The sequence below is a fragment of the Nycticebus coucang genome, chromosome 16 (assembly GCF_027406575.1).
Source record: "Nycticebus coucang isolate mNycCou1 chromosome 16, mNycCou1.pri, whole genome shotgun sequence".
In the NCBI taxonomy this organism is placed as follows: Eukaryota; Metazoa; Chordata; class Mammalia; order Primates; family Lorisidae; genus Nycticebus; species Nycticebus coucang.
This window is the reverse complement of record NC_069795.1, coordinates 12,903,745-12,917,146: the sequence shown is the minus strand read 5'-3', so window position 1 is coordinate 12,917,146 and position 13,402 is coordinate 12,903,745. Positions and strand designations below refer to the sequence as shown.

Sequence of the window (13,402 nt, the reverse complement as noted above, 5' to 3'; positions counted from 1 at the left end):
GCCATGGCTTGGCACACAATGCTTGTGGTAAATGGTCCCATGGTGATCAGGTTCTGTTTAATGAGAACAGACTGTGTGACAAATGGAGTGAAGAAAGGTCATGGCCCAAACACAGCAGAAGTTTCTTTCCCACCGGTGTAACAGTGTGTGGAGCCAGGAGCTCTTCTCTCCATGAACCTGGGACCCAGGCCCCTTCCATCTTGTGGCTCTGCTGCCTCCAAGCCTTGTCATTTCCTTCATCTAGCTAGAGTGACTCACCGCCTTTTCGACAAACCAAGAACATGAAGCCAAAGTCACACTCTGAGAATTGGTTTGATGCGTGATCAGCTGTCACCTAGCACAGTCCTGGGAATATCAAGTGATACACAAGGAAGTTGGGGTCTTCTTGTTGTTATTGTCATCAGTTTTTTGGAGATAGTGTGTCATTCTTTTGCCCAGGGTGGAGTGCAGTGGCATCATCATTGCTCACTACAGCCTCAAACTCCTGGGCTCAAGTGATCCCCCTGCCTCAGCCTCCCGAGTAAGTGGGACTACAGGTGTGTGTTGTGACAGCTGGCCTCAGGAAAGTTTTAATGAGGAATTGAGGAGATCTAAGTATGGGGGTATCAGTCTGGGGCACTTCAGTGTTGGAGTTGGCCTGGGGGTAGCATAAGTGTGACCCTGAGTTCCCTGGCAGGGTGTGGCTGATAACGGGGTACTGAGATCCCACAGAGGAAGCTGGAATTTCCAGTGTTCATTGTCCTATCAGGGCCTGCCTGTGTGCCCTGCAGGAAGACACTGACCCACAGCCCTGGGCCGTGGAGGGGTCTCAGGCTGGCCTCTCTCGGAGCCTGGTGGGGCATCCTGGGACTATGATGGTGTTCCAGCAAGCAGGGCTCTGACCTGCACTCCTGGTGCCTGAGGTCCATTTTGCTGCTCACATCAGATTTTGCTTCTGTAAGTGAACTTTCTCGGGGTAGCTGATTTCTTGGCCAAGATAGTTTTCAAAGATGAAAAAAAAAAAGAGGGGAATTTCAGCAAGAGAGCTAAAGTCTGGATTAGGTGTGCTGGGAGTGTTTGCGGCCTGTCTCGGTCCCCAAGCACGGAGCTGGATTGGGCACCTCTTGCCGTGAATCATGTGTCTGAGAGGATTTTGAAACCCAGGCAGGACAAAGTCAAGTGCAGAGCAGAGTGTGGGAACCGGGGGGCCCTGAAGCTGCCCTCCTCCACACCACCTCCTCCCTCTCAGAGGCCGAGGCTGCCAAGCCTGTCTCCCACACACCTCAGCAGAAAGTCCCTGGCTGTCCTCCCAGCCGCCTTCCTGTGACCTCGTGAGGTGTGAGGAGGAGGAAGGGAATCTACATTTTGGGTGAGCCGTCCTTCCTCCTTTCTGAGAAATAATGCAGGTCTTAGAGTTCCCCAAGGGCCGTGGCCCAGTGAGACCCCACCGACCTGCCTAAGACGTAGCCAGGAAGCCTAGGACTGGGGCATCCCACTTATTTCCTGTGGCTGCTCCACAAATTTCCAAATCTTGGATGTCTGAAACAATAGAAATTCCTCCTCTCAGAGTTCTAGAGGCCCGAAAGCTGACATCCAGGCATCAGCAGGGCTGCCAGGGAGGGAACCCTTCCATGGTGGCTGGGCTGGCCGTCCTCGGCGGTCCTGGGCTCGTGGCCGCATCACTTCATCTGCACGTGGCTGTCTCCCTCTGTGTCTCCTCTGTTCTTTTAAGGACACCAGTCATCTGGTATTAAGTATCTGCTTTACTTCAGTGTGACTTCATCCTAATTAATTATATCTAAAACCACCCTATTTCCAAATGAGATCACATTCTGAGGTTCCTGGTGAATGTAAATTAGCAGGGACACTATTGAACCCCCAGTGCCCTGCCATCACCACCCACACACATACATAACTCTTCAGAACACAGCCCTACTCAGGGCAGGGACCCCACTTGGATTTCCCATCCAGGTGAGGCAGGAAACCCCAGGGGAGGTTTCCGGAATAAAACTGCATCCACTCACTCCAGGAAGGTATGGCCTCGCTAGGGGGAGGTCAGCAATGCCAATCTCCATCAGGACAGACGTGCACACACCCAGGGGCCCCCATTCCGAATTTTTTCTTCTTTAGAGAGGCACTTCAGGACTTTTTGGGTCCTGGCCAATGCCTTGTTGCACCCTCGAGGGGAGCAAGCCCTCTGAGGCTCCCACTGGGCCACCCCAAACCCAAGGCTCTGGTCCAGACTCGAAAGCTGGCATTGACTCCTGCAGGCCCCTCCTCCCCCGCCAAGGGCCTAGTTTGGTGACCTTTCCACCAGAGCTGCCAAGAAGGCCCCACCCCCGTCTTCCTGACTGAGCAGCCCCCTGCCCTCCAACCCATGCACGAGTGGTGGGTTCCTGGCTTCTTGTAACCCAGCTGAATATTTTCCAGGTTACCTAACCAAACTCCTGCAAAACCACACCGCCTATGCCTGTGACGGGGACCATTTGAGCCTCCAGTGCCCTCGGCATTCTACGATAAGTGTTCAATCGGCATTTTATGGGCAAGATTACCAAATGTGTAATTCCCAGCAGCCTGCCTCCCAGAGGGAAGACAGCTTAACCTGTGTGGCACCCACCACCTTCCAGGTATTGCCTTTCGTAGATGTGTTAATATGATAAAATGGTTTCAACACACTCCCTCGCTGTCTATCTCTCTGTGTGTATATGTACATACATTTGTGATTATGTAGTTCACGCCAAGAAAAACTGACCCATGAAAATTACAGTTTATACAACTATCAGTTTTGCTGGTGAGCTGTTATTTGCTTCTCAAAAGGGTTCTTTGCCAGGCAAGTTTAAATAGAGTTGGTTCCTACTGGAGATCTCCCTTAGTACACTTGCAATATGAACTCCTTCCTGCATCAAGCAAAGAATAGCCATGTTGGGCTTTGACCTCTGGGCCCACATCTCCCATAGAGGCCCCAGTAGGAAAGGAAGGCTGTGGAATCTTTAATGGAAACCACAATTATCTCTGTGAGGCAGACTTCTGAGGTCGTGACCAACTTCTTAGAAAATGTACTCAGGCAAGGGAAATATCAATAATGGTCTTTTGCCTTTTTATGGTTTGCGTTTCCAATTGCAGATAATCACATTCTTCTTGTTTGGAGCTATTTTGGAGCTCTGTTGAATTCATCTTTTTACTGCATAGTACCAGGAATAGGGGTGGAGGGGAGGGCTTAAGTCATTCTTTTTTTTATGGCTGGCATATTTAGGGAAAGATTTGGTATAGTTAAAGGTCAAACAAGTATTTCAGTGACGTTTTTAGACTGTTCATGGCTTTCAGTCATCTGATTATCTAAACAACTTCGACTCTACCTTCCCTGGCACCTCAACATTTATAACTAGTTGGTCAAGATGAATTGCTGAGTCACTTGGCCTTGGATTTTTTTCCTTTAATGTCTTCCTAATTCCTTACAAATGTGTATGAAGCAAGGAGTTTAGAGCAAGTTAGAAGTCAGTTCGATTTTGTCAGCCATAGCAAATGTGGATAAAGATATTACAGAGAAAAATGATTGAATTTAAAAAAAGATGAATTTACTAGGAAGGCTAAGGAGAAATAGAATTAGCTTTAGTGTTATGTAGCCCTCCCTGAGGCCCCAAAAGGAAAAGCAAAAATAGTATGACGATGTAAGGATTTTTCTATTTGTCACACCATGTATTGCTTCCATTCCAAGCATTGTCGTGTTTGGATAGCCACGTGATTGGTAAACACCAACTGAGTAGCCAAAAAGAATGTGTTTGAATGAGTTCCCTTGATGGAGTTTCCACCCCTGGGAAGAGTCAACATGTTTCCTTGGGAGCCAAGAAGCTGCTTTTCTTATGTGCCCCACTGTCTTTGTATGTTTTGTTGCTCTAACAGAATACCTGAGACTGGGTAATTTATATAGAGCAGAAGTTTATTTCTCACAATTCTGGAGAATGGGAAGTTCAAGATCAAGGTGTTGTTTGGTGTCTGGTGAGGGCCCCAACTCAGCTTCCAAGATGGCACCTTAAACACTGCATTCTTCTAAGGGAGGGAGGGTGATGCCCTCAGTTGGCAGAAGAATGAAAGGGGCAGGAGAGGTGGCCATTATTGAGCCTAGTCCCTCTATAACAGCCTACCCTGAGATAACAGCATTAATCCACTCAAGAGGGTGGAGTCCTCATGGCCTAACCATCTCTTAAAAGTCTCCACATCCTGATACTGTTACAATGGCAATTAAATTTCAACAGGAGTTTTGGAGAAGGCAAACATTCCAACAACAGCATCCCTGCCACCCCCATCCAGTTCTTCCTATGGATGCCATGTCTCTCTTGGCCCACCCCTCCCTGGCTCCCAGGCCATCTGTCCTCCTAGGTGCATGAAAAGAACTTCAGTCAGTGCCAAAAGGGCAAAAGTGCCTATTTTGTGCAAGTATGAACTCCTGGCATGCTGGCATCCCAAAACATGGACACCACCCTCACCCTTATACAGGTACCTCCCAGGTACCCCTGTGGGAAGAGGACGTTCCCTAACCAAGGTGACAAGTTAGCATTTGTGAACCCACTTCTGATGTTGTTCAGATGGTTTGCTTGCCATGCACAGTACTTTGAGCCAGATATCAAGAGATCCTTAACTTTTAAGCTGCCCCAAGGGCTGAGGCAAAGTGCTTCCATGGAAGGAGGTTGCTTAAGGTAGGGAGAGAACATGTTCACATGGGAGACCACAGCCACCCAGGAAGTCCCCTTCTCTGCATCTTTCAGCTCTTAACACAGTTTGGAACTAGACCTGCCCTGGGACCTCCAGAGACGTCTAAGGGCTGACTCATTTCACCATGACCTTGGCCACATCAGTATGCTCAATCCTCTGAAAGCTATACCTCCCAGAGGTTCAGAGTTTTCCCTGGACATTTTTCCTGATGGATGCATATCTCCTGGGCCCCAGAGGTGACAGGTGATCCTGGTAGGGCTGCATTCTGCAGGGAAATATTCCACGAGAACAAGGCCACTCAGAGAGGCTCATGAATCTGCACTAAATTCAGGTTAAAGTATTAAATAGATTCTTGGGAACATAGTTTTTTCATTGTACTTGGTGTCCTTGTAACCAGGACCAGGTTCAGGACCTCAGCCGTTTCATCACTAGCACTGTTCGTTCCATGTGGGAACTGAGGCTTGAACGCACAGCAACAAAATGTGGGCCTTCCCCAGGCCTGGAGTAGGGTGTTCTGTGAGCTTCCCCTGGGCAGATTCATTAACAAATGAGAGAGTTACCCAGAAAAAAATCAGGAGAGATTGAGATTTGAAGGGAAGCAGAAAGTCTTGAGTATTCCACCAAGGAAACTGCTTGCCAAGGGAGAAGTGGGCCACAAACTCAAGAGGGTAGGAATCAGCTTTTTAATTTTCATTTGTTGGCCTGGGTAATGAGTCATCAGCTGGGGGAGGATTCAGGTCCCCAAGGCCTCCCCCAATGCCCATCTCTCCTGTGGCCTGTGGAGGGCCGTTTCTAAGGATGAGGGGCCAGGACTTCTCACGGCTGAAGCTCTCTCGGCTTAAAGTGAGGGGACCCCTCCTCAAAGGGGACCTCGAAGTCCCCCTGCAGCCCGACATGTGCAGATACTCTGGAGCCTCGGCAAGTTGCCTTTGCTGGAAGCGTCTGCAGCAGCACCAGTCCCAGTGGATGAGAGGCTGGTTTTCTGATGGGGCCTGGTGCTGATGACTCAGTTTTTTCCTTTGGAAAAAAGCAGAGGACCAGGAAGCCCACTGCTTGTCCACCTGCGTGAGATTTAGACTAAAACACAGCACAAGCCAGCAGGGTAGGCCCTCGAAAAGCCCAGAGCAGCCTGGGTTCAGGGTCTGGAGGACACTGTGTGCAGTTTTCAAGCCTATCCCTTCTCTACTCCCTCATTCTAGAAGGTGCTGGACGAATGCCAGAACCAGCGGGCCTGCCACCTCCTGGTCAATAGCCGTGTATTTGGACCTGACCTTTGTCCAGGAAGCAGTAAATACCTCCTGGTCTCCTTTAAATGCCAGCCTAGTAAGTAACTTCTGAGCGGGGGCAGTGTGTTTGGGGTGTGGTTCCCAGTTTCATTCATACTCCGGGTGAACACTCTCTGCCGGTCTGCATTCGTCCAACGTTGAAGCTCTTGTTAATAGGAACATGGGGCCCCGTCCTACCTCGTTTTTAGAGAAAGAGAGAGTGTGTGTGTATGTATGTGTGCACATGCATGTATGTGAATTCTTATAAATGCTAAAATTAAAAAAAATTTATTCCCAATATATGATGTAAAACTCAGTTGTATTGATGCTAAAAATGTCAGGAATGGCGAGAGATTGCGATTTCAGTTCCTTAAAATTCTGCCATCTTGTGTGGAGGCTCATCCCGGCCAAAGGGCTGCCTGTGTTTCCTTGAGGACCAGTGGCCCAGTTCCCACCTGAGCCCACCGCCTCAGATCTTTATGAACTCGCTTCTCCCCTCTCACCATGGTGGGCGCAACTTCAGTGGGGTGTCCCCAGGAGAATGAGAGAGGACCCAGCTGGAGACGTCTTCTTTATTCTGATTCTTGTTCATACCTCCATTGATTTTTGCCATGTCTAATGCACATCGATTTGTGATCTACCCATTGCTGGCCACAAATAATCACTCTTCAGCAAGTGGGTCATGCTTCCAGATGCAGAGGGTCTACCCAGAAGAAGCTGAAGGACACCATAGCGTTAGAGGCTCTCAAGCAACTTGTCACAGAGAATGATAGCAACACGTTTAACCCAAACAGTAAGGAATAAGGATTTTAGAAATTCCCCCTGCCACCCTGCACAACTGCTTTTACTGTTTGCATTTCGTTCCCTGTTGATTCCTGCCCCGAAGCCCAGCATTCTCCAAGACACTGGGGTCCTTTGGGCCGGAGATGGGAAGCTCTTGGGCCACATTTTGGGTGCACATTTGGGGAGAACCCCCTGGATCCATTCAGCAGATACAGTGGCTTCTTCAAAACCTTCTCCTGCTAGAGCCACAACACCAGATCTGCCTCTGTGGTTGCAATGCTGTGCCTGCAAACGCACACACACATTCACACACGTCCATGTGCATGCACACACACACGCAGAGAGACACTCACACATTGTCACACACACTGTTGCGCCTTTATGCCCGCTTATACACACTGACACACATAAAAACTGTCACACTCGCATACTATCACACACTCACACACACACATACCCTGCCTCCATCAGCAGACTTGGGAAAATCACTTCAGGAGCTGTGTCCTCCCACCACCGAATCTCAGAAAATGACTGTGCTCTTGACAATGCCCTTGAGTGCTGTCAGTTCTGCTTTCTTTTTTTCCTTCCACATCTTGGTTCTCTCCTTCCACAGCAAAAAAGAAAACCTGTCCAGAAGCAGCTCTTGTTCAGGACGTTAGCGATGCGGAGAATTGAGGCGGTGGGAACAGGATTGGTTGTTGTGATGTTCTTTCGTATTTTCTACAAGTTTGAGCTTTTTCATAATGAAAAGTTGAGCAAAACAGCCTTAAGGGAAAAAAACTGGCCTTTGTAAAATTGGCCGAACTTTGGCTAAGTCAGTGCAGGGCTGCAGCATCAACGCTACAGGGTACAGTTAGAGACAGTCTCATCTGTCACCCAGGTTAGAGTGTCATGGTGTCGGCCTAACTCACTGCAACCTCAAACTCCTGGGTTCAAGCAAAACTCTTTTCTCAGCCTCCCAAGTAGCTGCGACTACAGGCTACCACCATGACACCCAGCTAGTTTTTCTATTTTTAGTAGATATGGGGTCTCGCTCTTGTTCAGTCTGGTCTTAAACTCCTGAACTCAAGGGATCGTCCTACCTCGGCCTCCCAGAGTGCTAGGATTATAGGCATGAGCCACCATGCCCAGCCTAGACTGTTTATTAATTTCATTTCAGTAAGCACTTACTCAGCACCTGCTGTACACAGCGTTGGGCTGGGTGTTCAGTATAAAGAGAACATCCTGGAGAGGCTTCTGGAATGGCGGCTCCCTCTGGGGAGGTTGCCACACCCCTTCCAGGGCACTTTCCAACTTTCCTTCATCCGGCAAGCCTTTGCAGGCATCTTCCCATGGGCAGTTCCTTCTCATCTAGGTTCCAGCCCAGATAGCACCTTTCCAGAGAGACTCCAAAGAAATCGAAGGCGGCCTCCTGTCCTCACACCACCATGGCTCTCTAGCACACCATCCTATTTGGTTTTCTTCCCAGAAGAATCATGGTTTGGATTTACCTCATTTGTGACTTATGTGTTGTTTACACACGTACCATCAGAATGTGAGCATCGTGAGGGCACGGTCTCTGAGTCATTCACCACTGTATCCCCAGGTCAGTGGATGCTTAATATGTATTCATGGCACAGATATTCACCCAAGCCAGATGTGGTGGCCACACCTGTAATCCCAGCACTTTGGGAGCCTGAGGCAGGAAGATGTCTTGAGACCAGGAGTTCAAGACCAACCTGGGCAGTAGTGACACCCTTCTCTACAAAAAAATAAAAATAAAAATATTAGGCAGGTGTGGTGGTGCATACCTATAGACCCAGCTAATCAGGAAGCTAAAGCAGGGGAGTCACTTGAGCCCAGGAGTTCAAGACTGCAGTGAACTGTGATCCAGTCACTTCACTGCAACCTGGGCAACAGAGCAAGGCCCTGTCTCTGTTTACAAAACAAAACAAAAGTTCACCCTGCAGGGGCTAGGTACTGTGCTTAGCGCTGGGGAAACACAGGCAAGAACATCCTACGTTACTAGATGGTACAGTCTAGTGGGCCCCTGACACTCATGTGGGATCACGCAGATATACACGAGATGCCAAGCAGGGCCTGGGTGCTATGGAGAGCCCTTGGTATTTGCAGGCAGCTCATAGGAGCCGTTGCCCTCAGTGAGGTTCAGGGGAGGCTTTTCTGGGCATGTGATACTGGAGCTGAGAGGTGCAGGGTAGGGGTACAGAAAGGGGGCCCCATACAGCAGCCTGTGGCTGGGGTGCAAGTGCCTTGGTGCAGCCAGGGAGGGGCAGAGTGGCCTGAAGGAAGCACCTGCCCAGAGCTGGAGGAGGGTCCAGGGCCCCAGGGGCCAGGGGAGGAGCTGTGCTTTACCTGTAGGGCAGGGTCTGAGCAGGGAGGATGCTCGAGGAAGCCCCTTGTGTCTGTCGCCTGGACTCAGGCAACCTGAGGCACTGCCCTGTGGGAAGTGGCGCATCCTTGCTGCCTCTGCCTACAGCTCTCAGGCCTCTTGAGGTTCTCCATCCAGTTTCAGCCCCTGCCTGACTCTCTGATCTTTCAGAGATGCCACTGCTGCCCTGGGGGGTGTGGGAACCAGTCACTTGCCTCTGTCCCCAGCACTGTCTGTATTCTGTGAAATCTGCAGGGAAATTAAGAAATGCCACCATTCGGGGTGTGTTATTTTGATTTTCCTCTCAGCTACCAGCGAATTTCACTAGAACGTTCCTTTCCCTAGTGTGTACCGTTCTTCCCCCAGCGTTCATCCCTTTGGGGATTGAGGTTTCAGCGAGGCTTTGGATTTAGGCATTTCTGGATTCATACTCCTTTCTGCTGTGTAGCTGCTGTGTGACCTTGGGCAGCGTAGGGACACCTTCTGAGGCTCCAGAACTCCGAGACCTGACCGTAATGTCCCTCTGCATAGGGCTGTCATAAAGGCTGTGGGAACACAGCATGTGTGTAAGGCTTAGCACAGGGCCTGTCATGGAGTGGGCTCAGATATGGGCAGCTCTGTTCCAAGAAGCAGATTAAAGTAATTATGGGTAAAGATGTGAATGACTGAAGTACAGTGATAGAGCAAGGGTTGGGGGCAATCATCTGCCCTGGGAGGAGGAAATAGCAGGGTACATTGTCTGTAGAGAACTTCAGAACACAATAAACACCACTAAATGTCTGTCTGTGTTTAAATATCACCATGCACCGGCAATTGTAGGCAAAATCAGTAATAAAATACTCCCATCATGGCGGATCCTCCCGTGCCCACCTTTGAAAGGCCACCGCTGGGGAATGACCTATGTCCCCCTCTACTTGGTAGAAGGAGGAGGGAGAATGTTGTTGTCCTTGACCTTTAAGCAGAGTCCTGGTTCTACCTCCCAGGCTCCAGTCCCTCTCTCCATCTGAGCCCCAGGGGTGCTGGCAACTCTCTTCTGGAAGGCTGCCCACAGAGCAACTGGGAGCTCTAACCCAGCGCTGAAACAAATTCTAGTCCTCCAAGAAAAGTAGCAATAATGTTAGCAGTCCCATTCTTTTTTAGAATGCAGAAATGTCCCTTTTAGGTGACGGTGAATTAGCACATTCCCAAGGAACCAAGTATTTCAACATAAGACAACAGTCACCCCACAGATATAATGTGACACGCACAGGCCCCCTCCATTCCAGGAGATGATTTGCCCATAATCTGGGGACGAAATCACTGGGCTGTACTTGGAGGTGTTGGGTTACTCTGGCAGGGTTTTACTGGCATCCAGGCTCCCTTTAATGAATAGGCTTTAAAAAATCAAAGCGATGTGGCTAACAAATGCATTTCATGACATGCCTTAAAAACGCTTCTAATTTTTAAAAATTCTGCTTAAAAAAGAAAGAAAAAATGAATCCTGTTAAAGAAGTTTCCAGTTTGGTGAGATAAAGCTTGGTTTTGTCCTGCCCTCTCCTACCCTCCTGGGCCAGCTCTGCAGCAGGAAGGCATTCTTAACATTTTTTGGTGCTCTCCTACTTGGAAGGGGTTGTGGCTCTTCTGGTGTTTCTATCCCTACCATCGTTCCACTGTGCACTTTTGAAGTCAGGCAAAATTTTGGTGTTGGTGGGATTTAGCATCTACTCATAAATAGCACTGAAGAACTCATGCCAGTAAGGATATGACTCACCAAAAAGAATCAAACCCTCCAATGTTGGGGTCAGACATAATGTTCTTTTTATTTAGATGAAGAAAACAAAACTTTTCTCAGCTCTAAGTTTAAGCTGTTATATTAAGACTCCAATTGGTGGGTGAAGGGCCTTCAAAACATTTGCTTAGTCACCAATTTAATATTCTGTCCCCGTGGTGGTTCTTTGTGTATGTAAAACTACTAGAGAGGAAGGGGGTTTTGTGAGAGTCTATAGCCTGGTTTCTGCTCTGAGCCTTTCATTAACCTTGAATGTTCCCATCATCATGGATGAAAGGACCAAAGTTTACCATCACCAAAGCTGGGGGCAGTCTTGGGAACTTAAAAAGTTTTCCTTCCTGTGTTTCAAAAGTTTGGTCTCACTCCTGCTCCTCTGTTTTTGGTAGAAAGTTGTGGGAATTTGTAAGTTACATAACAGTGGGGTTTAAAAGTATTTGAGAATTCTTTCCTTTCATGATTTAAGTTTGGGGTGTAGCACCATTGAATCTGGGAGGTGAAGATCGAGCCCCCCCCTGTAACCAGAGGAGCCCCCTGTATAGTTCATGCCTTGCTGTGAGGCTTAAGGTGGGAGCTTTGGAATTGTGATTTCAACCCATAGTATGAAAGATATTTTACGTTTTAGCCCAACACAACACATACTCACAACACACATACAACTGAAAAAAATATTTTAAATTGCAAAACAGTTTATCCTTTTTTCACATGATACTCTTTAATGTTTTCTAAGGTACTTTATTTTATTTATTTATTTATTTATTTATTTTTGAGACAGAGTCTCACTTTGGGCTTACAAGGCTAGAGTGCAGAGGTATGATCATAGCTCACTGTAACCTTCAATCTTAGGCTCAAGTGACCCTCCTACCTCAGCCTCCCAAGTAGCTGAACTGTAGGCACATGCCATCTTGTCCGGCTAATTTAAATTTTTTCTGGTGGAGACTGGATCTCACTATGTTGCCACTATAAATTTTTAATAATTTTTTTTTGAGGCAGTCTCACTTTGATACCCTTGGTAGAGTACTGTGGTGTCATAGCTCACTGCAACCTCAAGCTCTTGGACTCAAGTGATCCTCTTGCCTCAGGGACTATAGGCGCCTGCCACAAAGCCTGGCTATTTTTAGAGACGGGGTCTCGGTCTTACTCAGGCTGGTCTTGAACTCCTGAGCTCAAGCAATCCAGCCACCTCAGCCTCCCAGATTGCTAGAATTACAGGCATGAGCCACCACGCCCACCTAACTTTTTAAATTACTAGTGGGCCTCAAATCACAATTTGGAAAACTTTGGTTTGAGGTTTATCATGAACCTAAAATCAGTCTGTACTTATAATCCAAGAAATAAATGTGTTAGGAAAACTTGAATGAATGAGAAGAATGAGATGGAGGCAGATGGGGGGGCTAGTTTTCTTTGCCTGTGGAGCCTCTTCTCCCCCCACCCCACAGGCCTGCCTGTGACAACCCGAGTGTCTCCCACTCTTCCGCTCTTACTTATGGTTAATTCCAATGCTTGTTTGGCCTCTGTGTGCTTGCCTTTCAAAGTAGAAAACCCCAGAACAGAGGATGATGGGTGGAGCTAGCAATTTTTCCTAATTTTTCCTTACAAAATGTTGGGGGAAGGAAAACATACAAATACATGACCATAGTCTCCTTTATGTTTTCCTTTGCTTTTATTTTGCAAAATTGATGCTAAGTGACTAGAAGATTTTTCTAACACAAAAGAGATAAAGTTAGTATCCTGGCTCGGCACCTGTAGCACAGTGGTTACGGCGCCAGCCACATAACACTGAGGCTGGCAGGTTCAAGCCTGGCCCGGGCCAGCTAAACAACAATGACAACTGTAACAAGAAAATAGCTGGGTGTTGTGGCAGGCATCTGCAGTCCCAGCTACTTGGGAGGCTGAAGCAAGAGAATCGCTTAAGCGATTGAGGTTGCTGTGAGCTATAACACTACGGCACTCTACCAAGGGCAACATAGTGAGACTCTGTCTCAAAAAAAAAAAAAAAAAAGTTAGTATCCAGAATGCGTGAATCACTCCATCATGATTTCTAAAACGCCAACACACAATATGCAAAAAATTTGAAGAGGTTGTTCACAGAAGGGCTATTTTGAGTGTTATATTCATTAGAACATTTAAAGCTGTTAGAACAGGGCCTCCTTGAGAGGAAATACTACTCAATGAGTAATAACTACTATGATTTTAAAACTGTCTTTATTGGAGCAAAATTTACATAGCAAAACATTCACCCCCTATTAAGTATACAGTTCCATGGGTTTTTTAAGTAAATTAACTGAATTGCGCAACCATGACCACACTCAGCATTAGAACAATCCTACCGTCCCATAGTTTCCTGGTGTCCATGTGCTCTCGTCCTTCCACCTCCAACCTCAGGGGACCACTGATCTATCTTCTGCTCTGACAGGTTTGCCTCATCTGAATATTTCACATAAATGGAATCACATCATATGCGGTCTTTGGTGCCTGTACTGTTAGCTGTTACTGCTTTTAAAAATCAAATCATTATTAGACTTTTGAACC

At 47.7% G+C, this 13,402-nt stretch overlaps 1 protein-coding gene across 8 annotated transcripts in view; it reads left to right on the top strand.

Moving 5' to 3' along the window:
* The window catches only part of EVA1C (eva-1 homolog C), a 92,963-nt gene that overhangs the window by 42,503 nt on the left and 37,058 nt on the right, over positions 1 to 13,402 (top strand). For 6 of the 8 annotated variants that reach the window (XM_053564752.1, XM_053564753.1, XM_053564750.1 and 3 more), the window contains 2 exons: positions 2,410 to 2,606; positions 5,889 to 6,012. The exons of 1 other annotated variant lie outside the window; for it this stretch is intronic. In XM_053564752.1, the coding sequence (XP_053420727.1) occupies positions 2,410 to 2,606; positions 5,889 to 6,012 (321 nt within the window). The remainder of the gene's footprint in view (positions 1 to 2,409; positions 2,607 to 5,888; positions 6,013 to 13,402) is intronic. One more of the 8 variants, XM_053564751.1, reaches the window with a different exon arrangement.